General features: G+C 37.7%; 1 protein-coding gene across 1 annotated transcript in view; it reads left to right on the forward strand.

Annotated features, from left to right (window-relative positions):
• The window catches only part of MYBPC3 (myosin binding protein C3), a 58,161-nt gene extending 31,496 nt beyond the window's left edge, over nucleotides 1-26,665 (forward strand). Inside the window, exons 20-33 of the mRNA XM_056492589.1 lie at nucleotides 138-167; nucleotides 326-462; nucleotides 1,960-2,037; nucleotides 3,171-3,330; nucleotides 4,647-4,751; nucleotides 7,862-8,050; nucleotides 10,048-10,182; nucleotides 11,379-11,546; nucleotides 12,807-12,895; nucleotides 17,060-17,255; nucleotides 21,662-21,801; nucleotides 22,562-22,721; nucleotides 23,273-23,409; nucleotides 26,421-26,665. Coding sequence (XP_056348564.1) covers nucleotides 138-167; nucleotides 326-462; nucleotides 1,960-2,037; nucleotides 3,171-3,330; nucleotides 4,647-4,751; nucleotides 7,862-8,050; nucleotides 10,048-10,182; nucleotides 11,379-11,546; nucleotides 12,807-12,895; nucleotides 17,060-17,255; nucleotides 21,662-21,801; nucleotides 22,562-22,721; nucleotides 23,273-23,409; nucleotides 26,421-26,660 — 1,964 coding nt within the window. The 3' untranslated portion in view covers nucleotides 26,661-26,665. The remainder of the gene's footprint in view (nucleotides 1-137; nucleotides 168-325; nucleotides 463-1,959; nucleotides 2,038-3,170; nucleotides 3,331-4,646; nucleotides 4,752-7,861; nucleotides 8,051-10,047; nucleotides 10,183-11,378; nucleotides 11,547-12,806; nucleotides 12,896-17,059; nucleotides 17,256-21,661; nucleotides 21,802-22,561; nucleotides 22,722-23,272; nucleotides 23,410-26,420) is intronic.
• Nucleotides 26,666-27,032: the final 367 nt, after the last annotated feature.

Here is a 27,032-nt window from a genome sequence, read left to right on the forward strand (position 1 = left end):
AATCTGCTGATTAACATGCCTCATTAAATTTCAATCAGTTTTAAAATTTACATTGTGAGTGCAGATGCTATTTAAATTCGGTTTTCTGATCTAATTCTCCTTCCCTGTCTCCTCTTTTCTTCCCACCCCCCCACCAGAGGTCAAGATAGATTTTGTACCAAGAGAAGGTAAGAGCAGCAGTCATTATTTATATGCGAGAAAGAATGCTTTCAATAGCAAAGTAAGCAGTATATTTTTTCATTTTAAATTTAATGCATGAATATTTTTTTTCCATTCTGATTACTCAAACTATATTTAAAACTTATTTTCTCTACCTTTACTATAGAACCCCCAAAAATCCACCTTGATTGTCTGGGCCAATCCCCTGACACTATTGTTGTGGTGGCTGGGAACAAACTGAGATTGGATGTTCCTGTATCAGGAGATCCAACACCCACTGTCATCTGGCAGAAAGTAAACAAGGTAATGTGCAATCTGAAACAGTGTCTGAGGCAACTCACAACAGCAAATTTATTTTTCCTTCTCAAATATCACTTTGGATTACAGTTATTTACAAGTATTTCCATCTTCCTTTCAATTTTATGCTTTTAAACCTCAAGGGGAAAAAAAATTAAATACCTGCACTGCAGCTGCTTGGGACATAGCTGGTTTTGTGATTCATCCTGAACTGTTCCTTTTTATGAACTGTTCCCTGGTTTTTTTTTTTGTCCAAAAGAAGGGGCTGACTATATATGGGTAGACATATGTACATGCAGATAGAAGGATACCATATCCATTTATTATTTTCCTACCTCAGAGAAGAATAAATAAATTATGAGTCATGCCTGTCACCTTCACCTGATAGAACGATCACTTTCTGGAGATGGCAGCTTCTTTTTTTAGTCTTTATCAAGGATTCTACAATTTGTGAAGAAAATGTCATCTTATCAGACTAGTGGCATAAAACTGAATTTGGCATAATAAAAATAGAGGAACCCTGCTATTTACCTGATCAAAGCAATTATAAAACATCAGAGGAATAATTTAGAGACTAGACTCAAAATGTTAAGTGAGCTTCCTTTCTGGGTATCTCAAAATATCCCCACCCCTCACCATCTGTGGGCTCTTGAGCTATAACTAGCACAAAACAGAAATATTTTGCATAACATTCTACAGCATCATTACACTTCCATACGTGTAGATATAGAAAAAATAATATTGTCAATTATGTTAATTCCCCCAATCTTCTATTTCTTCATGATTATGCCCCATTCTTGTTCAGGTTAGCATATCTAATAGCAATCAGAACTTTTTTTTCTGCAATGCAGAATTAGTATGGAAACAAATTTTTTTAAAAGCCAGAAATTTACTCTTCTATACAGAAGTTTCTCTGATAAAATGTTGATTGGGTATCAGACAACCCCTATACAGTGTTACTTCAGAGTTGTGAGGTCTCAACATATGAGGAAAAGCAGCCAGTCTTGATTGAAGGTTGTCTAAAATATATTTACTAATGAAATTCTAAACAAAGAGTAGCCCAGCCTCAAAAGATGATGTTTGATGAGTGTTACAGACCTGACTATTTCTGAGTGTTAAAATATTTACATCAGTTTACTATCCCATTGTTACAGAGATAAATCCTTATTTTTGTACTTACACATATAGAGTGACTAGTACCAGAGTAACCAGGCTCACAACCAGCAATACTGCAGGAATGTCATGCTTCTTCCCTTGCTGAACTGCAAATCTGAGTTTGCTGACTTATCCTTCCCTTTATTCACCACATTCTGATATTTTTTTCTTTCCATTTCTGCTTTTTACTTTGGTTTTGGTGGATTTCCTTCCCAGGTCTGCTTGCTGCCTCACTTTTCTCACACCTCTATATTCAACCCCCTAACAAATTCTTCTCTGTGTTGCAGAAACAGCTTTACTGCTCTGCTCAGCCTTAGCTGACTTTCTGTGGTTTCTTTGCTTATCTAGAGAAATGACCTACTTCGAAACAACGATGATTCCATGACTTCCTCAGAAAACAGCAGTGATTTAAATACTGATAATAAGGTAAGTTCCTTGGGTTTTATGCAATCACACAAGTGTTCTTAGTGTTTTCCAGCCAAAAGGTCATACTCAAAAAGAAATAAAATTTAACTCAGCAGATAGTAGAAATGGTGACTCAAACAGCTCATCAGGCCCACTATCCTGCCATACAATGGAAATTATCAGACACCTGCTGGGCACAAGAGATCTGGTGAGCGATTTTAGAGTAAGAAGCTGATTGAGAAAATCTTTTTAATCACCAGCACATGGTGACTGGGTCACAAGGAATCAAAGCAGTTATTTGAAAACTCTTTTAGATTTATTTGTGGGTTTGGTTTTGTTTATTTTTTCCCCTCAGTAATCTGTAAGCTTCAATAATAACTAGGACAAAATCCTATAGGACAGATGGAAATATGACAATGGGTCAAGAGAGTGGATGGACTACAAGGCAGTGAAACAGGACTCACTTTGCAGCAACTTTCATTTTTCACATAAATGACTTCTCTCTTGATAGAATAAGAAATATTTTACATTTTACAGCAATAAACCATTCTCAGGGTTAGGATCTTCCTGCACTAATCACTATTTGGACATGTATTCTTTCTAATGGTTCCTCTTCTAAATCTAAAGGTACATAGGCACATAAGGAAAAAAGGAGTGTATTACATTTGTACAACTAACTTGTGGTCATTTTATTTAGATTTTAGCAAAAAGTAGAAAGATTCCCCAAATGACATTATTGAATGGCAAAAATCATAATGATGCCAGTAACAATTACAATAATCTTATTTTAATTTATACAGTAACCAACTGCTATCCCTGAAACTCTTCCCAGTGATGTTAGCAGCTGTCCCAAGTAGGAATTTCTGGATGTATTAGTTACTTCTTCAAAATATAACTGGGTTTGTATAACTAGTGGTGAATCTTAACAACCTGCAGACTTCCAGAATCAATTTTCCAAAATGTTATTCAAGTGAACCAACCAGTTTGTGTTTTCCTCTCTTCTACATACAAATAGAATTTGAAAAATTTTACAGTTTTTGGATAATTATTGTAATATTCAGTGATTTGTAGTTTTTCACCAGCTTACACACAGACTCATCAGGCTGTCCCTGGCACAACTTGCAATGATTTTATCTGTCACTCACTGCCCACAGCTCCTGTTTGAATCTGAAGGCAGAGTCCGTGTGGAGATGCACGAAGACCATTGTGTCTTCATTATTGAAGGGGCAGAAAAAGAGGATGAGGGAGTTTACAGAGTTATACTTAAGAATCCAGTTGGAGAAGATAAGGCTGATATCACAGTCAAAGTTATTGGTAAGTGAAAGAAAGAAACAACCAGAGCATGAAAGAATTTTGAGTCTGCTGAAACTCACCCTTCTCTAAAAGTCTGAAAGTCTCTCTGATACAAGTTCTGACTTTGGGTTTAGAAAAATGGGAAAGGATCATAAAGAGAGGAACATTATCAATCATAAGTTTGGCAGAAGTAATTTTTCAGAGGTGAAAAGTTAAGAGAACAACTCCCAGTAGCAATCCATGTATTTCCTGTTCCAGGTGATTCTATTATTTTGTGTATGAGATTCTATTCTGAAGTACATGCTTCATGCTTGTCAGAGATAATAAAAGTTTCTAGTCATTTTGTCGAGGGTTTTGTTTTTAAGCAGAGATTACTTAATTCTATAAGCAGTAAATGGTTAATGGAATAAAGAAAGAGAGTGTAACTGATAGAAGATGAACAGGTTGACAGACTCTTCAATGAGTCACAAAAGACCTGGGAGGGATATGATTTTGAGTCAGTAAGTTTTATAAATTTTTCATAATATTTAATTTGTTGATACCCTGGCACACATAACAAAAGGACAAGTTATAGGCAAATCAGAAATGACAAAAGAAAATTAATTTTATCTACAGTATTAAAATTTAAAATTGCTTGGTAAATACTAAGTTTTCTTCTGGCTGGCTCCACCCTCCTTTCAGGGTGCTGGGGAGAGCAATAAGGTCTCCCTGAGCCTGCTTTTCTCCAGGCTAAATAACCCCAGCTCCTTCAGCTGCTCTTCTTATGACTTGTGCTCCAGAGCCTTCACCAGCATCCTTGATCTTCTCTGGATGTGCTCCAGCCCCCCAGTGTCCTTTTGTGCAGTGAGTGCCCCAAAACTGGGCACAGGGTTCAAGGCATGGCCTCACCCGTGCTGAGTACAGGGAGACAATCACTGTCCTGGTCCTGCTGCCCACACTACTGCTGATACAGGCTATGATGCCACTGGCCTTGCATACCTGGCCACTGCTGGCTCATGTTCAGTCACTGTTGACCAGGACCCCCAGCTCCTTTTCCAGTGGACCACTTTCCAGCCACTCTTCCTGCAGCCTGTAGTGCTGGAGGAGGTTATGGTGGCCAAAGTGCAGCTCCCAACACTCTGACCCAACTTGGTGTCATCCAATGTGCTAATGATAAATTCAATACCCTCATCCAGACTATCAATTAAGATATTAAACAGGACTGAGCCCAACACTGATTCCTGGGGGACATGACTACATCAATACCACACAGAAAAAAAGTGTTAAAAATATTTAATTCACTTGCATAAAGAAATTGAAACAATAACAACTCTCTTTCATTCTCACACTTTCTTCAGATGTTCCTGACCCTCCAGAAGCTCCCACAATCAGCAACATTGGAGAAGATTACTGTACTGTGCACTGGCAGCCCCCTAAATACGATGGTGGGCAACCGGTACTTGGTAAGAGTCCAAAACCACAAAGTACCCACAGCTTTGCATGGATATTTTGCTGCTCCTTTGAAATGGAGCAGAAGGATTCTCTGTTTAGACATGAGGAAGGCTGACTCTCAGATAGGAGCTACTCTAAGCTGAATCTCCACACAAGCCTGCAGGTTCTGGCCTCCAATTCTGAGGAGAGAGTGCCCCCTGCCTGTGCCATTGGATTTGAATACAGAGAAGTATTTCACACACAAGTTACCAAAGCACAAAAAGTGATATGAAAAATAGCTAAAGATAACTACTCTCATTCAAAACTGAAATTTTAGGTCAGCATGCAGGCCTTTGTGCTCACCTAGGAATATCAAAACAGATCTGTGGCCACCTCAGTCACCAACTCCAGACTCTGCAATCTCAGGCACTCATGCAATGTATGTCTTATAGCAGAAAACTACTTCATGATTTTACTTCATATAAAACAATGGGTCATAAAACAGTTTTGATCATTTTAGTGACCTTAAAATCAGTACTAAAAACTAGAGTGCAAAATCTAAACTAGAGTGCAAAATCATCATATGATGTAGGAAATGAGCAGGCACGATCACTGACACCACTTTAAGTTCTGCACAGAGCATGATGAGTTTTAGATAGAAATCTCTGTGAACCTCAGAAGAAAAAGAAAATAATGCAGGGTCTTGATCAATTTTAGGGTAAAAAAATTCCTCTGGAGTCCATATCTAACAATTTGTGTAATAAGGATCTCCCGAGCTTGAGTTTCTTCAAAATAAAAAATGCCTTGAAAGCTATATGGATTTCCACAGGGATGCCAGAGCTAGAAATGTCTAAAATTCTTTTAATCCCCTGAATAGTATCTGGAAGAGAGAAGTTTGCATTTGATGTTTGGACTTTATTCATTTCCACAAGATCTCATTTAAATCAAAGAATTTACCTGTGCAGGAATAAACAAGGTACTGCTGGCCCAGTGCATGTGGTTTCATCTGTTCTAACAGGAAGCAAGCAAGAAGTCTGCAGTTTAAAATATTATGTGCAAAGCTATTTACCAGTAGTTGTGTCGTTACCACAGGCAGCCCCCACCTCACTGACTGTACAAAGCCCATGATTTTGCTTTGGAGGGTTTTCAGGGCACGTATTTTGAAAAGTTCTTTACTTTGTTTTCCCTGTCAAAGGAAGGGTTTTGTTGATGTTCCAGTACTGACCCTTCACACCACCTGAGGAGGTTTCTTCAGCAGGGGAAGAGGAAAAGCCAAGGTGCAGAACCACCCATTCAAACAGAGCTTTAGAAGCAATTCAAAAGGCGGGGGGGAAAGGCATATTCATTCTTATCTCTTTTCATATTGTTACAGATGGCATTGTAGGCAGCCAGATACAGTCTTTATTAGCTATATCCAACTGATATAAAAAAGAAATTCACACCCCATCTTCAGCTTTCCTGGGGTTTTGTGTGTGTTTTTTGTATTACTAAAACAGTATCTTTAACTCTCACACATTTGGCACATTTGGGGAAATAATCTGCTTTACCAAATGTCACCAACACGACCAGTATTGTCATTTTACCTCCTTTCTGCCTGTTTGGTTTTTTTTTTTTTTTTAATTGCAAATGTCTTCATTTTGACACTTATGTGCTTAACACTGTTTATCTATAATGGCAAAAATACCCCAGAAACTGAGCTGATGAAACATCTCTCAGTCTCATAGACCCTGAAGAGAGCAAAAAACAGGTTCTTTGCTCCCTCTTTAACTCATTTAACTCTGAAAGCTACTGCAAACAAGCATGCCAGGAGTACATCTTCATGCATTTGAAGTGATGATACAACCTGTCAGCTTAAAGATACTTCCACTGTTCCTCTCCCAGAACATTCTGTAGACTTCCATGCTCTTCTTGCATTTCAGCATTGACAGGAAAGGCTGCATGGTGTCTGTGCCTACAGCATGCCAGCAAATCAAATGTGCCTGTCATTCTCCTCATCCCTGGAGACACCTTAAGTGGGAATCATACTTCCCAGGTATATCAAAGGGACTGTGTCAAGTTTGATAGCCATGACCTTGGTGAGCAGCAGGCACTGAATCACTCACTCTCCTACATGGCTCAATTACAAGTCCTTGCTATGGACTTACACTATTGTAGCTGACCCCTGATATCTGTACAGACATCTGCAGTCTGTGGGTAGGAACACACCTGCACAATACACTCAATACATGGCATGTGCACATGACCATTCAGTGTATTCTCTGATTATTCATTGTAGTTAAAAGATGAATAGATTTCATAGCAAAGTTTGTTTAAAAGAAGCCTATGTGGATCACATCCAGTCACACTATCTGCAACACAGAGAAGCAGCAGAAATTTAATATAGTTAAATGGAAAGAAACAGTTCAGTAGTCCTTTGTGGCAGGTCAGCTGGAAAATATCTGGCATGTATGTTTCCAATGTGATATACAACCATCCTCCATATTAAGCATCAGGAATCACAGATTCCATTCCCGGTTTTGGGAAATGAGAAGTTTATCTTTTACACTGATAATCCAGCCTCACTTAGTCATTCTGGAAAACAGCATGGTAGTGTTGGAAAGGCTGTGGATGTTCTGGGTGAAGAAGTGCTAAGACATGGATTCCAGGCATACAGATGACACCTTAAGCTGAACTACAGATTTGCTCTGCAGTGCAGTCGGCTCTCTTTGTTCTCTGTTTTCATACAGGCTCACTTTCCTTCCCAAGGAAATCAGAGCAAGAAAACTGTGAGTGGCCATATCTCGCTCACTGTAGGCTGAAGCAAGCTGAGATCTGCCTTGTCTAGGAAGCATTCTGCATTTCCACCACTTTGCAAAGAACACAGAGATCTAGCATCAATTCTTTGATAAAGCATTAATTAAAAATAAAAACAAAAAGGAATTGTCGAACTGTTAATCCAATTAATTCTTTGTGGGGGATTTAGGCTGCTAGTCAAGAGTAGTGAATTGAAGCAGAATAGAAGAAAGAAATTAAATTTTTAACTCTATACCACATGTTAGACATTTCAAGGAAATTTCTCCTTTGCCTAAAAGGATTTCCTTTTTTCCTGCATGTGAGATAACAATTTCCAGTTCTTTCACATCATAACAGTTGTCCTTTCCAGGCTATATTTTGGAGAGAAAGAAGAAGAAGAGCTATCGATGGATGAGGCTGAACTTTGACCTTTTGAAAGAGCTAACCTATGAAGCCAAGAGGATGATTGAAGGAGTGGTTTATGAGATGAGGATTTATGCTGTCAATTCTATTGGCATGTCCCGGCCAAGCCCTGCCTCACAGCCCTTCATGCCAATTGGTGAGTTTTCCACAGTATTGCTAGGATAAAACCAAGACAGGACAATTGTGAGCTCTTCTCTTCAACTGCTCTTACAGCTAAAAACAATGTGTCAAGAAAGAGGCTATCAGTAATCTCTATATTCTATATTTAATCAACCTTTTCCTTTGTAATTCCTCTTCTCTATCTCTCATTCCTCTTCCTGAAGAGCACGGAGGTTCCAGTTTCATGAAATTGCTGATGAATTTTTAGCTGTTATAATTAGAAGTGTGAGAAGCAAGCTGGATCTGGAAAGGAGGAGAACTAATTGACAGAGATTTCCCTGTCCCTCTCAGCTTCTCCCATTCCCTTATGGGTGCAAATATCACAGTATCCCGTCCAGTGCTCCCTTAATCCCGGCCCTCTCCACAGCTAAAAGGATAGATGATTAAGAAAATATTTGAGGAATGATTTTCTATAAATAATCCTTCCCAACACAGCAGCACAGTGTCTCCTGCAGTCCCTGAGCAAGGAGCAAACTAAAGGGGTCCTCAGGAAGCCTGCCTGCTAAGACTTTTGGGGAGAAGACCCACAGAAATACAAATAGCTGGAGATTAAAATGACTAAAGTTTCTAAATCTACAAATAACAGCGAAGGGGGACAGCCTGCTGACGGAGATAATGTAAAAGCAGATGATGCAGTGAAGGAGTCAGAAGGGAAGGCTGAACTGCAAGAAGGGTCTCTTAATTCTGGATTTCAAACACACAGCGGCTGGTCTGCAACAAAAGAGGTCAAACAAGAACCACCAAGTGGAGCTACTGAAAAAAAAGGTCCAAAGTTTTCATGGGATAGGCAGAGTTTTGCTTGATTAAGGATAAAGTTCACACTTACTTCTTCAGAGAAGAGGTTTGGGGTTTTGATCGTGTACTGTGTGGTTGTGTATGCTCCCAATTGCATTTGCCTCCTGTGTGCTGTCCTTGCTACCATGTGAATATGAAAATTTTGACACTTACAGAAATGAAATTAGTTGATATTTTTGTTTTGTTTTTTTAGAATAACTTTGGGAAATAAGACTGATTTCAATTAGTTCCATAATTTGTGAACCTGTATTTAACCTTGTAAAATCTATTATGTATGTTCAGAAGATTTCAGTTTATAATACACATATACACTGATTATGCCAAACATACATTTCATTAACATGATTGCTCTTATGGTAGGTATACTAAATGTTATGGTCCTGCACCCTAAATGTCATTTTGAAAAAGTTGTTTTCTGTTTGCTTTTGGTATCAATTATTTCATAGTAACATTTATGTGTATTTTGGATCCTCTAGTAAGGGCTTTTCTTCATAATTTTTACATTAGTAAATAATAATCATTCTGCAGAAGACTGAATTTAGCTAGTGGTCTTTCTGAACTGTGGGTTTATAAAAAGCCATGACATACCTATTCTGAAGAGAGATGAAAAAGCTGGATCTAAATCAAAATTTTTCATCCCCAAAAATTTTTTTTTGTCAAATATGTCTCTGTTACAAATGCACAAATCAGAAACAGTATTTCTGTAAAAACCTGTAATCATAACTTTTGGTCATTTTCATTACTATGTGAGCGAAGTGAAATTTAGCCACTGTCAATTTGGTCCTCTGACCATGTGAAGTTTGTCCAGTTACAATCAGGGTGTAAGTACAGAATATAAAAGGTATATATTTTCATTTCTAAACTTCTCTGCAGGCTTATGATGACAATTTGACTTCCTTCTACAAGTCTTCTTTTTCCAGTGGCTTTTCTCCTAAGGGAGCACCTGTGAATAGGAACTACTATCTTAACCTCTTGTTCTCCTTCCTGTTATAGGAACCTTATTCTGTGCTTTTGTTAAATGATGTAGCAGGTGTTACACTTTACAAGTGAGCTCCAGGTAGATTTATTAATATAGACAGTGGTACATAAATGAGTGGTTAATCACTCCTTGTTTAGCCTTTGAATTCTCATAGCTGTATTGCTATTTCTCAGAATCTACTTGTCTGTATTTCCTTACAGCTCCTCCAAGTGAACCAACCCACTTCACAGTGGAAGATGTTTCTGACAGCACTGTTTCCTTGAAGTGGAGGCCCCCTGAGCGGATTGGAGCCGGGGGATTAGATGGTTACATGCTGGAATACTGCAAAGATGGATGTAAGTAAGCATGAGGACTAGACAGAAGCAATGCAGCATTTAAAAAATGCTACAATTACAATAACTTCACCTCAATTCACTACCAGCAGCCTAACCATGTCCAGCATGATCAAATTTTAACTCTAATCCATGTCTACTATCCTTGCCAGCCATCACCATACTCACTACAATGTGACTGTAAAACCAGGGAAGTCACAGCCATAATGTCATCTTCATAATCATCATAAGCTTTAATAAACATAATTATTTTATTATATAAAAATAACATTGCTGTTCTACAGTCACTACTATACTTCTGTATCATTCCTGAATTGCATATTCCTTAGAACAAATAAAATAACATGATTGTTACAACATCAGTCAAACTTTAAAGCAACCATTACCCTACCTCATTTAATACTTGTGCTGGTAATAAAGGATCTAACAGCACCATATCTACAAAATTCAATGTTCTGTGATGCTACAATGTAATATTTATGTCATAAAAGTCAAATAACAAATTTATAGTCACTTTAATATTGACATTTTCCCTGACACTAGGATCAATTGCCAAATAATCTAAACTAGGGTGTTTATAGGGCATAATTTATGCAGAAATAATTTCTAGTCTTTAACGAGATGTTACTATAGAATTACCAGAATCTCTAAGTCATTGTCATAGCAGAATGGTCTTATCAGTCATATTTCTGTGCTTTATAATAAGGGAGCACTAAGAATTCTGTTCTACTGCATCAATTGAGAATTAATAAATTCCAACATCTATGTGCTTTATTATTGTTTTCAGCATATGTGGCTCTCACTGATCTGTTTGGAGAGCTACAGAAGGTATATTTACTCCATGAAAAAAATATAAAATTAGCTAAAGCTGCTTCCAAAATTCTCCCCTTTCCCATGTAGTAAAAATAAATGTCAAGAAGTCCCACAGCTCTAAGCTCTATAAAACAAAATGCCAAAGGAATTACCCAAAGATGATTCCCTTATCCTTAGCTATTTTGAGTAATAAAATTGCTTAACTCTACGTGTAAACACATCTCCTTGATCCACAGATCTTCTTCCAACTTATTTTATTCCCCTTTAAATGTGGTGTTGTAACTTGAGTTCATTTTATCCTAATAGAAATCTACTTTCAATTGCAAATAAGGCATCAGTTGGGGAAAATAACGTATTATTGCAATATGCAAATACTGTACTTGTAGCTACAGAGTGGATTCCTGCTCTTCCTGGCCTAACTGAGCGCACCTCTGCGCTGGTTAAAGACCTGGTGACGGGGGACAAGCTTTATTTCCGTATCAAGGCTGTAAACCTGGCTGGTGAGAGTGGAGCAGCGACAATAAAAGAGCCTGTCACTGTTCAAGAGATCCTGCGTGAGTAACCATATTGAATAAATCTTATTCATTTATTTCCTCTGCCCAAAATTTATCTGAGAATAACACACCAACTGCTCTTCCACTCTGATTAGGTGCCCAGTGTCTTCTGACTCTGAGAACATCTCTACAGCACCCAGGTCTTATATCTGTAAAGCATAGCTCTTAAAATAAAATTCTACTTCTTACTTTCTAAATATGGACATTTCACCTCTTGCAATGGCACTGTCAGCATTTAAGAAACATTTATTTAATATTTACCTCTTTGTAAATACATACAGAAAAAAAATAGCAGTTTATATTACTGCAAAATGACTGTGTTTGCTATGGCAAGAGATTCCAGATTAATAATTACCACCCTGTGTATCACCCAACAGCAGTAGATTAAAATCCATTTGACTGGAGTCCAAAAGACATCAAGAGCTGCTAATAGTGGATTCCTCAACCTTGGCTCACATGAAGTGTCTGCCAGAGTCTCACTGGCAGTAAATTGAGCCAATGTAAATAAAACAAAGTTTTAATGCATCTCAGTACCAAATGGTCATGAAGACAGATACTCCAACTGTATGTTAAGAAATTCCTTCTGTAAATGACAGGGGAAAGAATGAGGATAAAAGGAGAGCCCAGAAAGCTTTCCAGTGAGGCAGAGAAAAGCAGAGACTAGATGAAAAAACATGCAGTAAGGTCCTTTTTTGTTGGTGAAAAGTAAGATGCTGCGAAGAGATTCCACTATATCCATCTCAAAGAAATGACTGTAGCAAGATAAAGGAATGTCAGTTGCTGTGCTTTCTCAGTATGTCCGTAAATACCTCCAAATGGCAATTTACAGGAGCTGCAGTATTAATATACCAATAGATAATCATCATCAATAATCACTCTTTTACTCCAACACATCCCTTGTCTCATCCTTTCTACTGAACTGAACAATTTCTCCAAAGAAACAAAGTCCATATAGAAGACTCACATCCAACAGAAGTCATCTGAATTTGGCATTTCAGACACATTTTCTGCTTGACACAAATGCTGCTGTCACTGAAAACATGCTCAGATGTAAATATATAACTGTGACTTAATTTTAACTTTTTATCCAGTAGACAAATACATTTGAAAATACTGACAGACTGAGCTACTCCCTAAAAGTATAAAGAGTATTTCCACAATTTTCTTATGTTTACAATTATCCATTGCCTTATTTTTGCTATAAGTAATGTTGCATATTATCAGAAGTTTTGTATTTAGTGTACTAATGCTTAACTGCAGAGCGCCCCAAATTCTGGCTGCCACGCCACCTCAGACAGACTCTGGTGAAGAAAGTGGGTGAGACAGTCAATATTGTGATCCCTTTCCAGGTATGTATCAGCTTCTATTTTGTCAAGGTTATTTATGACTACTTACCTAAAGTAATTTCCCTAATGCAAGTTCCCATTGCTTCACTGCTTGAGCAAAATTACATAAGTATGGCTGATGATTCATTAAAACTTCTCAAGCATTTGAGTAGGGGAGGGAATCACTTTTTTTCAGTCATATTTTTAATACAGTCAGAGCTTCTTCCTTAATCCCACCTTTTGGGGAAGAAGAAAAAAGTGGTGTAAGTAAGGGTAAGGCAATTTTTGCTTAATGAGTGCAGGAGGAACCTTAGAGAGAAGTAGACAAAAGTGTAAGAATCCAACTAATTACTCTTCTAGAACCAAGCTATGGGATGTCACTGGGAAACATCTTTGGCAAAAGTGTGTATATTAATTTCTGACTGCAAAAATCAGAGTTTGCACATAAAGAGAAGACCTCAGCTGGCCCTGGGGTGCAGAACATGCATGAGCTGAAGGTATAAAAAACAGAGCATAGGATTATCAAGGGTGCACATATGTAACCACACTTCACTAAGGCATGCACAAAATTACTAAAATTATTAAATAAATAAATAAATATTAAATTAAAAAAACAAACAACTAAACAGATATTTTCCCTGCTCTGATGTCCAATTTGAAGCAAAATTGTACTAATTTGACAAGCTGTCCCATAAGCAGGGGATTAAAGTTTAGCTCTTTAGAGATTTGTGTCTTATGCCCCCTTGTGCTGGTTTTGACTGGGCAGAGTTAATTTTCTTCATGGAAGCTACTATGCGGTCATGTTTTGAACTAGTGCTGGAAAGAGCATTGATAATTTCAGGATGCTTTAGCTGTTGCTGAGAGCAGTGCATGCACAGGGTCAAGGACTGTTCTGCTCCCCACAAGACTCTGCCAGGAAAAGGGAGGTGCTAAACCATGGCAGCCCCATATCAGCACCTTCCCTCCAGCACATCCAGCCACCTCCTCTGCTGGGAGCAGCCTCCCTGCAATATTCCCAGAGATTTGCCAGTCCTTTGCCCTCCTCCCCTGACACGTCCTCAGTTCCCTGGCCAGGGTAAGTGCATGTAGCAACTCATCCAGAGCTTCACTTAATCCTGTCTCACCATTCAGCTGCTGCCAAACAAAATAGTTAAAAGACTGAGCTTTCCCTGACTTTTCCTCAGTAGAGACACTAACTGAGGTTTTGGCATTTCACCCTGTCATCAATTTTTCACAGAACTGTACTAAACTAATCTTAGAGATTTCAAGTAGTCTGTCAAATTTGGCCAAATTGAAACAACTGATTGAAAAGTTATTTGAGTAGCTGGCTGACAAATCACATGCTGATATAAGATCTTGTCTCCTAAAGGGTAAGGCTAACAAAAAATGCTAAATATCTATCTATCAACACCAGATTTTACTCTGAGAACAAAGCCAGGAGACTTTAATTCAAGGAGTACTTTTCTGAACAAATTAAATTTGTCATAGTGTTGAATTTCAGCTTTCACAGCTTAAGAATTGTGGCTATAGCTATTTAGAATATGTAATACTGATGATCTTTCCAAAAAAGCAAATAAAAAAGAACTTTTCCCTTTACATTTTGAAAAATTTTAAGTCACTGGTCATTTCTATTGCAGAAAAAGACTAAGTAGATAGAGTATCTAGTATCTAATGAAAGTGGAAGTCAATAAATTGTCTTCTACAATTTACAATCCCTGTGCAACCTTTCCACTGACCTCTGTGGCTACTACAGTGAAATTCTGTGAAACACATTGCTAAGGTATCCTGGGTTTAATACTACTGGTAGATCTATTTAAATCTTTAGATCAAAATGTCCCAAAAAGAAAGTAAAACATTGTTACTCATCTTTTTTTCTGTTGAGTGCATTAAGCAGGTGGACCATTCTGGTGAAAGAATGAGAATCGACACATTCTTGTTTCAAAATTAACTATGTGGCACATGATTGGAACGTTATTATGTGCTATCAGTGGATAAAATTCACAGTAGTACTGAGAAGTCTTTTTGTCCATCATATATGTGTGAATATAAATATCTAAGAGCATTTAAATTCATTCTTCCCTGGCTGTGAACACCCTGAAGCTTCACTGGTGCTATTTAGCCACTCTGTCACTCACTGTTCTCTCTCAGATTATCTATTACACATTGCAGAAATCCAATCCTCTGACATATGTATTAGGAACATGCTTCCTATCTGTTTATGCTTTTCACAGTCTATAAATATAAGAGTATATGAAAACCAACACTTAGAACACTTGCAATATTTCACTGGCACTCACAGCACCTCAAAAAAGGAGGAGCTGTGACAGAACATATCTGATCAACCACACTAGAACACCAGCAGCAACAATCTTGTAATCAGGGTGAAAACCTGCCAAGTATTTGTCTTTACAAAGTAGAAATTTAAATGAATGCCCATAGAACTGTACTATTTAGGCAGATAATTTTTATTTTGAAAGCATTCCCAAATTTTTCAAGGAGGATCTTCATGTCACTTTTAAATACAAATATATGCATATGTGGGAAGTAAAATAGAGTCAGTTCCTGGCATATTCACCAATAATAAGACACAGATATGGAAAATAAAGCACAAAACAACCCAAACTCTTTCATTAGTTTCAGAATTTCTACCATACATTCCAGCTAAAGAGAGGAAGCCATTTCTTGATCTAATAGGTTTTTGTGAGGGTTCTATGAAATGAGACGAGGGTGCAGGTACACTAGATCAGGACAAAACTATCTTGTATCTATTATTTCAGAGCTGCTAACCTGAGGTGCTCTTAACTCTGCTCCTTGGCAGAAAGCTGTAAGTAAATAATTTACCAGAGTGAGTAAATGGAAGATCCAAAACCATTGCTCATTCAAGGTGTGTACCAGCCCTGATGTAAAATAAACTACAATACATCTGATGAATTAGAGGAAAGAGCATCAATGAACAAATAGCACTTTCTAGCTGTTTTAGACATCCTTTAAGTATAATTTTGGACAGATCTTGGCCTAACTCTTATAAAAGGTGACTTTTTTTCCTAATACCATTGAAAAAAAAAGGTACACAGACCTTCTGAGCAAATACCAGACAAACCCCAAATAAAGGTGTAGCAATGCACAAAGATACCTTATTATTCTGTCTACCTTTAGGCACCAAAACCAAGAGTCTGAGCATCTTAATCTCCCTCTGTAGGCTAAGGGAAGAGATACAGAGTGTGTTCCAGACACCCAGTGGATTGAGGAACCTTCCAGAGCTGCTTTCTCTGCTGTTTACTGGAGGCAGTGTCCCAATTTCAGTGCCTTAGGCTCCAGTTCCAGGGCAGCCTGAGCAGAATTGCCTTGTAAGGTCCCACTTTTCTCCCACCCATCTGAACTACTCCAGGCTTTGCTGCACTGTTTCACTTTGGTAATCTGGCAGAATCTTAAAAACCCCCACTGAGTTATTTTCTGTAGGATTAACTATTAATGAACTTAATAAATATGTTATGGCCATTTTCTGTTTTCTTGGGATTCCTTGTTTGGAATTGCACTATGGAAGTAGCACTCCAACAACTTTTGAAGAACTAAACAGTACTTACCATTTTTCCTGGAAATGGCTGGATGAGAGTGATGCACACCACTATCTCACTGATTCCACAATGCCATCTTCCATGGGTGTGGCAACACTGCTTAAGTTGACAGTCACCAAAGCAATTTTGCAGTGCAGAAAGAATTATACAGTAAATTTCACATCCCAAGACTGCAAGATAAAAATAATTTTTCAAAAGATCTTAAAAATGCCTGGGGACAGAACATCAAACATTTTAAGAAAGAGAGAAGAAAGGGAGCAGAGCTAATAAAGTCCTCAGGTGTGTAAGGGTTCTGCTAATAACAATCAGAACAAGTCAGATCACCTCTTGGCTGATGCCTGGGAAAGAGTAGCAGACCAGCACAAGCATAGTATTTCTGGATTTGTTCTCAATAGCATTTCAGTCTCTAACTAAATGGCACCCTCAGAGCATGGTTGCCACACAGATGGTAGCAAATATTTGTCTGGAAGAAAATAGAAACTGTAAAGTATTTATAGAGTTTACTATCTCAACTCCATGTATTATATTAAACTTTCTAGATTTATAGATCACTAAGAGAAAAATGGAAATACTAAAGCCTTAATTTTTTTATTCTCTCTCTCTCTGTCTTTAGGGAAAACCAAGACCCAAAATCACTTGGCTGAAAGATGGTCAAACCCTAGATTCCAAAGATGTGGGAATTCGGAACAGCAGTGCAGACACAATCCTTTTCATCAGAAAGGCAGAGCTTCATCACTCAGGAGCATATGAAGTCACTCTTCAGATAGAAAACATGTCTGATAAAGTTGCAATAACAATACAAATCATAGGTAAGACCCTGACAACATTAGAATCAGGCAGATCATGCAAAACAAAACTGTGGCCAGACTGAGGCAACCCAAAGATCCAACTATTTCAGAATCCCTTCTCTTTCAATGGTTGGTTGCAGATGGTAGGACAAAGCTCAGAGCAGGGCCACCATGTGATCTTATTTTTCTGCTACATTTTCTCACCTTGAAATTATCTGTTTCCTAGAGACCTTCAGAGGGTGAGAGATATTCTTTGTGTTCCATAATTCTTTAGTGATCTTTTTCTAATTTTATTCAGTCTGTATTTTAATCCAGGTCTAGTTTGGCAATCCAAACATCCTTTTATGAGGAATTTCCTTTTAAGTACATATACCTATTTTTGTTGATTTGAGTCTGTCTCCTGACAATCTCATTTGACATCCATACAATTTTGTATAAGAAAAAGCCATGAATAATCAGTCAGCTTTTCCATGTTACTTATGGTTTTATAGCCTTCAGTCACACTCACCCCAGTTAACTTTCTTGAGTTTTACTCTCTTCATTTTGATTATTTTCAAACAGATGTCATTCCATATTGTTGATCATCCTTATCAATCTCCTTCCTATCTCTTTGAGAGAGATAGATTTTGAGAGTTCTGGTGTTCTTAGGCATAGCCATATTGTACTCAAGGAAGGAAATATGAATCTTGGAATGGATGCATTCCTACATGGAGGTTTTTCAATATATAAGGACAGGGAAGATAAATTCATTGCCATAATATACCTCTAGAGTTCCAAAAATTGGAAGGCATAGCCCTGTGAATTTGGAAAATTCACATTTAATGCTTTACTCTGCTAAGAGTATCTAGTTAGCCTGAGGCTTATTCTCTATTACACAATTTCCAGTCTCTTTTCTAATGTCATTTTAAAGGAATGCACTGTCAAAGTTTCCATAACTTCTGTTGGAATTATGTGAGAGATATTCTGAGATCTTGCCTATTCAGATTTCATTAATGTTCAGCCAGAGCTTTTATATTTCTCTTCATTACCACTCTTTTTGAAATTCTTGATAACAGTTTTTTATTTCTCTTTCCCCACACTTTCACACCCTTATCCCAAATTTCTTCCAGTCTATCAATACATTTTTAGAACATGTGTTTTGGCTCAACTCCTAATGTTTTGAAATTAAAAATGCTGACTTTGCTCTGCTTAAAGTTTTATTGATTATGTTGGCAGAATGGGTATGCAATTGTGCCAACAGCAAACAAGAACAGCATGAAAAATTGGAGCAAATATTCCTTAATACCAGCAGCTGCCTCTGCTCAAGAACATGGCTACAGTCCTGCAAGAGGAAAATAAGGAAATGGCAGCTAAAGCAAAATAATCCCAAGAGTGCCCAGAGAAGCTGTGGATGCCCCATCCCTGGAGTGTTCAAGGGCAGGCTGGATGGGCTTTGAGCAACCTGGTCTGCTGGAAGATGTCCCTGCCCATGGCAGGGGCTTGGGACTGAAAGATCTTTGAGGTCCCTTCCAACCCAAGCCATTCTCTGACCCTATGACTCAGGTCAAGGGGAGTGGTGCACCCTACACTCCAAATTATCTTTCTACAACTGGTTAGTGACTCTGGATTCTGCCCATTGCTCTTGGACCACAGCACCAAGTATCTTCTGCCTATTTCTGCAGTTTGATGCTGTAGAAAGTAACAAAACACATAAATCTACCTTTGTCAGAGAGTTACATCATACAGAAAAACAATGATTGAAAAAAGAACTAATCTTATCACACAGGTAAGAGTTGGAGGACAGGCATTAACTTTGTACTTCTTGGGCAGTTTAGTCAAACAAATGGGAGTATGTATATTTCATTTAATTCACGACCAAGAAGAGAAAGGACTTGTAACATATGTAGATACTTCTGCAATCAGGGCATCTACTCTGATTATTGATTCTGTTATTCTTTCATAAGAACTGCCTCTTCTCAATTCTGTCAACTGCACTTTTTCCCCCCCATATTTTGTACTCTCTTGGCAGGACAGAAATATGGGTGATTCAGGCACACTAGTGGTGCTTTAGGTGCTGTAGAACAGCAGGCTGAAAAGCCAGCCTGTCTTTCAGACACAACAAGTCAGTCAGTGATCCTTTGAGGTGTCTTTTCATCAGCTAACTTCTCTTGGAAAAAGTCTCCCTGATGAAGAAGTAAAGCTTGTAGCTTCAGCCCCTGTCTTTTTTGGGGTAAGGCAAGAGTACAGGTGGCCAAAAGCTCTGCTGCTGTGATGAGGCAGATCAGCTCCAAATAAAAGGAAACAACTCTGTTACTGCCATCACCTTCCCTTGTTGCCAAAACAGTTCCTACCATTTACTCTATAGATAAAAAAAAATATACGCACTTTTTATATGGGAATACAATTTCTTTCACCCTCTACATGAAACAAAAATTATCTTTCCTCATGACTTCTATTGGCCAAAGCAACTTCAGTTCTATACTATATTTTTTAACTGGAATTAAATCTTTTTCTCATTATGCATTATTTGAAAATATAAATTATAATTTATCTCTGAAAGATAATTCACACTTTATCTTTTCTTCCCATTATATAAATATTATTAGTTTGCAAAACTCTTCAGCTGAGCTTGTGCTGAGGGTGACACAGAATACTTCCTCAGAATATAAATCCCCACTCTGACACAGTGCCCTACAGAGGAAAATAATTTGGGTCAGAAGCATCACTAAGTTCAGCTTTTCCCATCCTCTATTCACAAACTAGAGATGCACTGGATATTACTGACAAAGATATGTTCTACCATTCTACAAAGAAATTTTGAATAGATATCCTTGCAGATTGCATTATCTCATTGAACCACAAAGATCAAGAATATAAAAACTCATGGAACAAATTTATTCATCTCTGCCTTTTTAAGATTGTTCTTTACACATGTGGAGACTGGTATGTAGTACGAAGAATTCTTCTCTTAAATCAAAATAGAATAATTGATTTCTATATAAAACTAACAACATCTAACAAAACAACTAGAGTTTTTTTTGCTTTTAAGTTGTGCTTCAAGTTAACAACAAATGCATTTCCATATCCCTGTAAGCAATGTTGTTCATTTGACAACATTTTGCCATTCCCTACTTCAGAAACAGAGAAGAAAGTGTAAGAAGGCTTTACCCAGTTGATAGCTGTTGAGAAGCACAGAAGATGGCGGATTTAATTTCATTTTTCTCTGAAATACTGGTGCAAGATAGGCAGAAAGAGGATGATAAATGGAATGAGAGCCATGAATTCCATATCCCTTATCAGACAACATGCAGTGTTCTACTTGGCACCACTTTGAAGGAGGACAGTAGGGGTCAAACCTAATTATAAAGCAGCTTTCAATTCCAAAGTTTGTCAGTGAAAAGAAAATTAGCACATTTGCTTTGAAGTAGAAAGTCACAGTTCCCCTAATAACAAAGACTGATTTATTGCTGTTTTGCATATCATCTTCTTTAAGGAATTAAATGACAAGCCACCTATAATTACATTCCTCTGTGCTTTGCTCATCTCAAAAATACATCCATCAGATTCTTACAATTTTCTTAATTTACCCAGCTTAGATACAAAATGGGGAGACAATTTCCCTTCAGCTGTCTAGAATGATCTTGAACTGTTTTTCACTCAATAACAAGATCAATGACCCAGCTGCCCCCAGCAGGCCCCATAACTGGGTTCAACAATCTAACATCAAATAAGTGAACTGGTGTCCTCAAATTATAAAAGACAGAAATGTTATTTAATCTAATCTAAATCTTATAGCATTTGACTAAACAACATGGTATACATATGAATGATCCTCAAAAAGAAAAAGAAATACTATAATTTCAGACTGTGTTGTTTTTTTCTATATTTCCATGTATCCTGAAAAGGACACAGATTTCTCTATCTCTTTGAAGTTTGTTCTTTTTTTAGTCATTACGGAGAAATCACCTAGTGGGCAAGCTAACAAGCACTGAGCCAAGAGAGAAAAGGTGTATTCCCAAATGGCTGTCCTTCCTCAGCTGGAAGGTACATACCTCATTGCCCTGGTTATTATAGCAATGTAGATAAATGGTCAAGAAATTGCACTCAGTTAACAAAGTAAGTAATAAAACTGCAGTTAAAGAGTTAATCATATCCATCCAAACAACACAAACTCCTTATCACATTTTAAAGAAGGGTTTGTCTGGTTCCCATGTTACTAATTCTAGTGTGTTGTCTATTTTTCAGGCCTCTCAGAAGAGTATTAAGAGAGTATTTGAAAATTTCCCACCTTCATTGTTTACAGCTTTAACTTCACACAATTGAAATGTGTTGCTATGGAATGTTACAAATTGCTATCAGGTTCTAATTATTTTCCCTGCAGGGGAAAATGACAAAGCCCTTGGACGTTGAACTAAAAGCTAAGGTGTTTTCTTTTGTCTTCTCTGCAGACAAGCCTGGTCCTCCTCAGAACATAAAGCTTGTAGATGTTTGGGGATTTAATGCAGCCCTAGAGTGGACACCTCCCCAAGATGATGGCAATGCTCAGATCCTGGGCTACACAGTTCAAAAAGCTGACAAAAAAACAATGGTAAGAACTTGAGCTGCGTCTGTGGTTTTGTATGGAGTTTAACCAGCACCTATTCTGGGAACACAGAGACTTGAGGGAAATGACTGAATTCACAACATTCACTTCTGTGTCCAAGATGTCCTATGGCACCTCAGAGGCAAGTACACATTGAAAAATAGAACCTAAAAAACCCCCAAAAGGTGAAAGATTAAATTAAATGCTCATCAGAAAATGGAAGAGAGACCAAGCCTGTGCAGTCTCTGGTGGTGACTGCATGGACAGCTCTCCTTAGAAGGTGGAATTCGACTTTTTATTAGAAATTATATTTTTCATAAATGCAGCAAAACATTGAAGGGGAGGGAGGAAGAGTTAGACTTGAAATGAGATGCTAGGCATACCAGGGTATATACTGAGAGAGGGATGCATGCCAGTCAAACTGGAAAATATCTTTATCATGGAAGATCCCATTAAGTAGTCACATTCTGAGTACACATCTTGTACCAGATTCCCCAGACATGAGTTTGACTAAAATATAGTAGAGTTTGAGGGATTGTTTTTCTCAAATGGAAATATTCATATGTCTCTCACACTGCCAGAATATTAAAGTCAGAAAATAGATCAGCTGATCTTCACAGGAAACAACATAATATTAATTTCACAGGTTAGTGTTAAATACCTGTCTGCCTGTCTTTTCCTTGTAGCCAAAAAATTCTCTCCATACCAAAAGTAGCACCATCTGACCTCTCATAACATCTTTCTAAAGAGTATAGTCTTGTTACAGGAATGGTACACTGTGTTTGATCACTATCGTCGCACAAACTGTATCGTGTCAGACCTGATCATGGGAAATGAGTATTTTTTTCGAATCTTCAGTGAAAATTTGTGCGGATTGAGTGAAACTGCTGCAACCACCAAAAATCCTGCCTATATCCAAAAAACAGGTAACATATTCTTCAAAACAAAGATCATAAAAGCCACTAAGTACCAGAAGTAATACACTGGTAAATGAAAAATACAGTTTTACTAGCTGCATATTTTCATTATTTAGTAACTAGCACTTATAAGGACTTTCAGCATCAAAAGCCCTTATCTAGGCAGATCTCCTGTACTAATACAAATATCAGTTAAAAAACATTTAATCATACGTTCCTAAACTATATTAAGTAAATAAAACAACTGGGGGATTATATTTCTATTTTGGGGTTAAAAGTTGAAGATGTCTGAGGTGAAGATTTTCCCTGTGCACATATGGCTATCATATTTTTAACAGAGGCTGAAAGCCCTTGATTCCCAGGACCTTTTACCTTAACTAACACATCAAATATGAGATGTATTTTAGAATGAAATGTATTTAAAGACATTTTATATCACAAATGGCAAAAGCTTTGATGCTTCTTAGAATCATACATATAAAATAAATGAAAAATAGTTTGTATACACGTCAGCAGAACTGACAGCGTGGTTCTTACTCTTTTGTCTCTTTGAATTGCAGGCACCACTTACAAACCCCCTTGTTACAAAGAACACGATTTCTCCGAAGCTCCCAAATTCACCCACCCTTTGGTGAACCGCTCTGTGATTGCAGGGTACAACACCACCCTCAGCTGCGCTGTCAGAGGAATCCCCAAGGTACCCATCACCACTGGCACTGAGATTGTTGCAGCAATCCGGGAATTCCGGTCAGTTCAGGGAGGCTGAGAGTGGCATGGCTGCACAAAGGAGAAGCAGAGGGCACCCTCTGGTCATGTCTCACCTCACCTGGGACTGCGGCAGAGAAGGGGGGAATGTTCGGGTGGGTTTGTGCAGAACCTGGGGGCAGCACAGTGAAGGAGTGTAATGGTTTTGAAAGCAAAACCAGTGAGAGACTCCAAGTCAGAAAAAATACAATTCAATAGGAAAAAAGAGAAAAATTAAATACATGGAATAGTACAAAAGAAAAGCCACTGACAGAGTCAGAATACAACCTGACACCCTGCTAGTTAGCGCGGTGGTAACAGTGGTAGCAGTCCAGATGAAATGGTCTTGTTGAAGTAGTGATCCTGTAGAAAGGTCTGGTCGCTCTTGTCCTCTGGAAACCAGTCAGGTTGCTTTGATGTTCCAAAATCTCAGTTTTTAACTAGGTAGGAAATGTTTGGCTCCTCCCCCGGACGGAGAATCTCCCAATGGGATGATGTAATTTTATCAGCCATGCAGTGGGACTCATTGGCCCATTAACAGAAGATTTCTGGAGGAAGGATGGGTCATGGGTAAGAAAGAACATTGCCCCATGTGGTTTTTAACAGATGACCCATTAGCAAAGAATATCTCCCACAGAGAAAAGAATCACTGCCCCACCTGATTTCAGCAGATGGTGATAGAATACATATTTTTGGGCATATCTTTACATTGTAACCTAGGACAAGGGGGCACAGGGAAGGACATTCACCACACCACTGGAAATGCACCAATCTGCACAAAACCTACTCACTGGAGAAGGCAAACAACAACAAAACGATCTGCTCACAATCCCTGTTTTGCTCTCTTCAGACTTTGAAGAAAACAGCAACTAAACATCATTTACCAAATGATACAGAGGAACAGCAGCTTTTTGTTACACCAGTGCATCCACAGAAGTTTTTGACAGTCTGAGCTATTTTGCAAAACTAACTAGAATAAGGTCTGGTCTCATGTGAAGTTTTTTTGTGGGAGTTTTGTTGGTTTGGTTTTTTAATCTTGCAGGAATATTTTCTCATTCTAAATATATTTATTGAAGTCCTATCAAAGAGTACATAAAAATGTATTATTTTGTTAATCAGGAACAAGCAGTAAAAACTGTATCAGCTAGGAGCTAAATTTAGACTTCTCAGAAAAGAGAAATAAGATTTTTGTCTTCAATGAAGGAATTTACCATATTATGACATAATCTTGTCATAAATTTAAATTAGTATAATCCCTTCATGTCTGGCTGCTTATTTTCAGCTTCTTTCACTGCCTCATACCTGTGCAAGGACCTGATTGCTACAGAGCAAAACGCAACAATCACTGAGAGCCCAAATGAAAAAAAAAAATCATTTGCTGCAGTTCATTGAATGAAGAAGGTGCTCCAGACAAAAGTCAAAAGTAAAAAGGAAGTATACCCATGTAAACAGCTTAAAAAAAAAAATAACGTTACAGAATAAACACCTCCAACTCTAGGCAAAATCCATCTTCCAGTAGCTGCCTCAGCTTAGAAATGACAGTGTTATTGATAATATTCCCTCTTGGTTAACTGACATTTTTGTGCATCTGCATCTACTTCTTTCTGTTTCCATGGTTTTGAGAAGATTCTTTTTAAAACTACTCAATTTTACAGTTGTTATTGTACAGTAATGGCAGGCTTTGGAATACAGGCATGCTAGCTCCTCCTTCCAAGTAGTCCTCAGCCTCCAGTTCACTTAATACTCTTAAAGCAGCTTTTCCAGACACGTTTTTGTACTTCCACTGCCCAAATTAACCTTGATAAAATGTTTCAGTACCTGCAGCAGTACTCTGCAAAAGCTCTCATTACCTTATGTGGATATAAGTTTCCAGTTCTTAATAATTGCAGATTCTCAAGCACATCTCAGGATTATCTGTATGGCATGAAAAAGTTACCACTGCAGGTAGAGACAATACTCATGTCCTGCCAGTAATGAAGGATAATAACAGACATATACCCAGAAAGATAAAGAGGCTGTAGAGAAACAAGAAAAAATTGTTAAGGCAGGAAAAATTCCACCAGAGATCTGTCAGGAAAATTAAGCAAGTGGCAAGTGGGATATACTGGATTGATACACCACAGGTCAAAGACAAAAGTGATTCAGATTTGAATGCACTCTGTAAAAACAGTGTAGTACTTTTGGGGTTTATGGATGAAGAAACAGAAGGCATGAATTCTGAAAAAAAACCAGATAAATGTAAAACTATTCTTTAAAGACTGTTTCTCCACTATATGTACTAATGAGCTTGAAATAAACAAAAGCAGTTTGTTTCATATCAGATTTTTCATTTTCAAAATTTCACTTATAAAAATTAAAGGCACAGTTTCAGGTACTGGAAACAAAACATAAAAGCTTGAACTGGAATAGAAGCAACTACTTCATTCCTTAGCAGCAGCCAACAGAACTTCATCTTTAAATTCCTGAAGTTTCTAAAGATATGCTAGAGGGTTTGGAAAATCCTTTCCTGGACCAAACCTTGGCATCCTACTTTGGCCACCCAGCATCTGTGGACTTTTATCACACTTCTGTTCTAACAATCTGTTACATTTAATTCCCCTTTTGTAAGACACTTGTAGCATTCAAATACATTTTAATAAGCACAATTAAATAACTCCTAAATGAATGAATTTGTAGACAGTTAATAGGGGTTGTTTGTTTTTTTTTTTTAATTGCAATAAACCAGGACACAAACCTACATTTTCTATATGCTATTTATGAGTTAACAAACGTACTGAACTTTTGAATTATTAGTGTCATGAATTTGTACTGAATGAGATGTTCATTGAAAAATTATTAACACCGATTGTAAATAGCCCTCATAATACTATTTAGCCTTTGATGGCTACACTGAGGCTGCAAGATCAGGTGTAAATCTTCCATTCTGTACCTTCTATTTTAAAAATGTTCTTTTTTGTTCTTCAGCCAAAGATATTCTGGTTCAAAAACAAGATGGATCTCTCTGGGGATGCCAAGTACCGCATGTTCAGCAAGCAGGGGGTGTTGACCCTGGAGATCCGAAAACCCACTCCCTTCGACGGTGGCATTTACACCTGTAGAGCTGTGAATGAGTGTGGTGAAGCTGAAATAGAGTGCAGGCTGGATGTCAGAGGTAATCGGATGAATCCTATGGATAACCTTAGCACTGAAATGAAGAGACAGTAATGGGTAGCTAAAAGAAAGTAAAATCATAGTTCCCCTTTATCTAACCCTGACTTTTTGAGTGGTATATAAAAAGTTTGTTAATTACATGCACTAGCAAGGTTGTTTTTCATCCTGAAGCATTATGATAGAATTAGGTTACTTGCTAGGTCATACAGGTCTGATGCTTTACAGTTATTGCACTTCTGACTTTCTATTTCTAGAGCAGATACTTAGCAGTGGAAAGGAGGTTTATCTACAACCACTGCATTGAGGATACCTTAATTAGATTTTGTGCTTATTCTATAACTGAAAGTTTTAAATCAAGTCATTGGCTATTAGACATATGTAAAAGGTAGTGCATGCTGCATCTCAAAAATTTTAGAACACTAGCAA

The sequence above is a fragment of the Oenanthe melanoleuca genome, chromosome 5, assembly GCF_029582105.1.
Source record: "Oenanthe melanoleuca isolate GR-GAL-2019-014 chromosome 5, OMel1.0, whole genome shotgun sequence".
NCBI lineage: Eukaryota > Metazoa > Chordata > Aves > Passeriformes > Muscicapidae > Oenanthe > Oenanthe melanoleuca.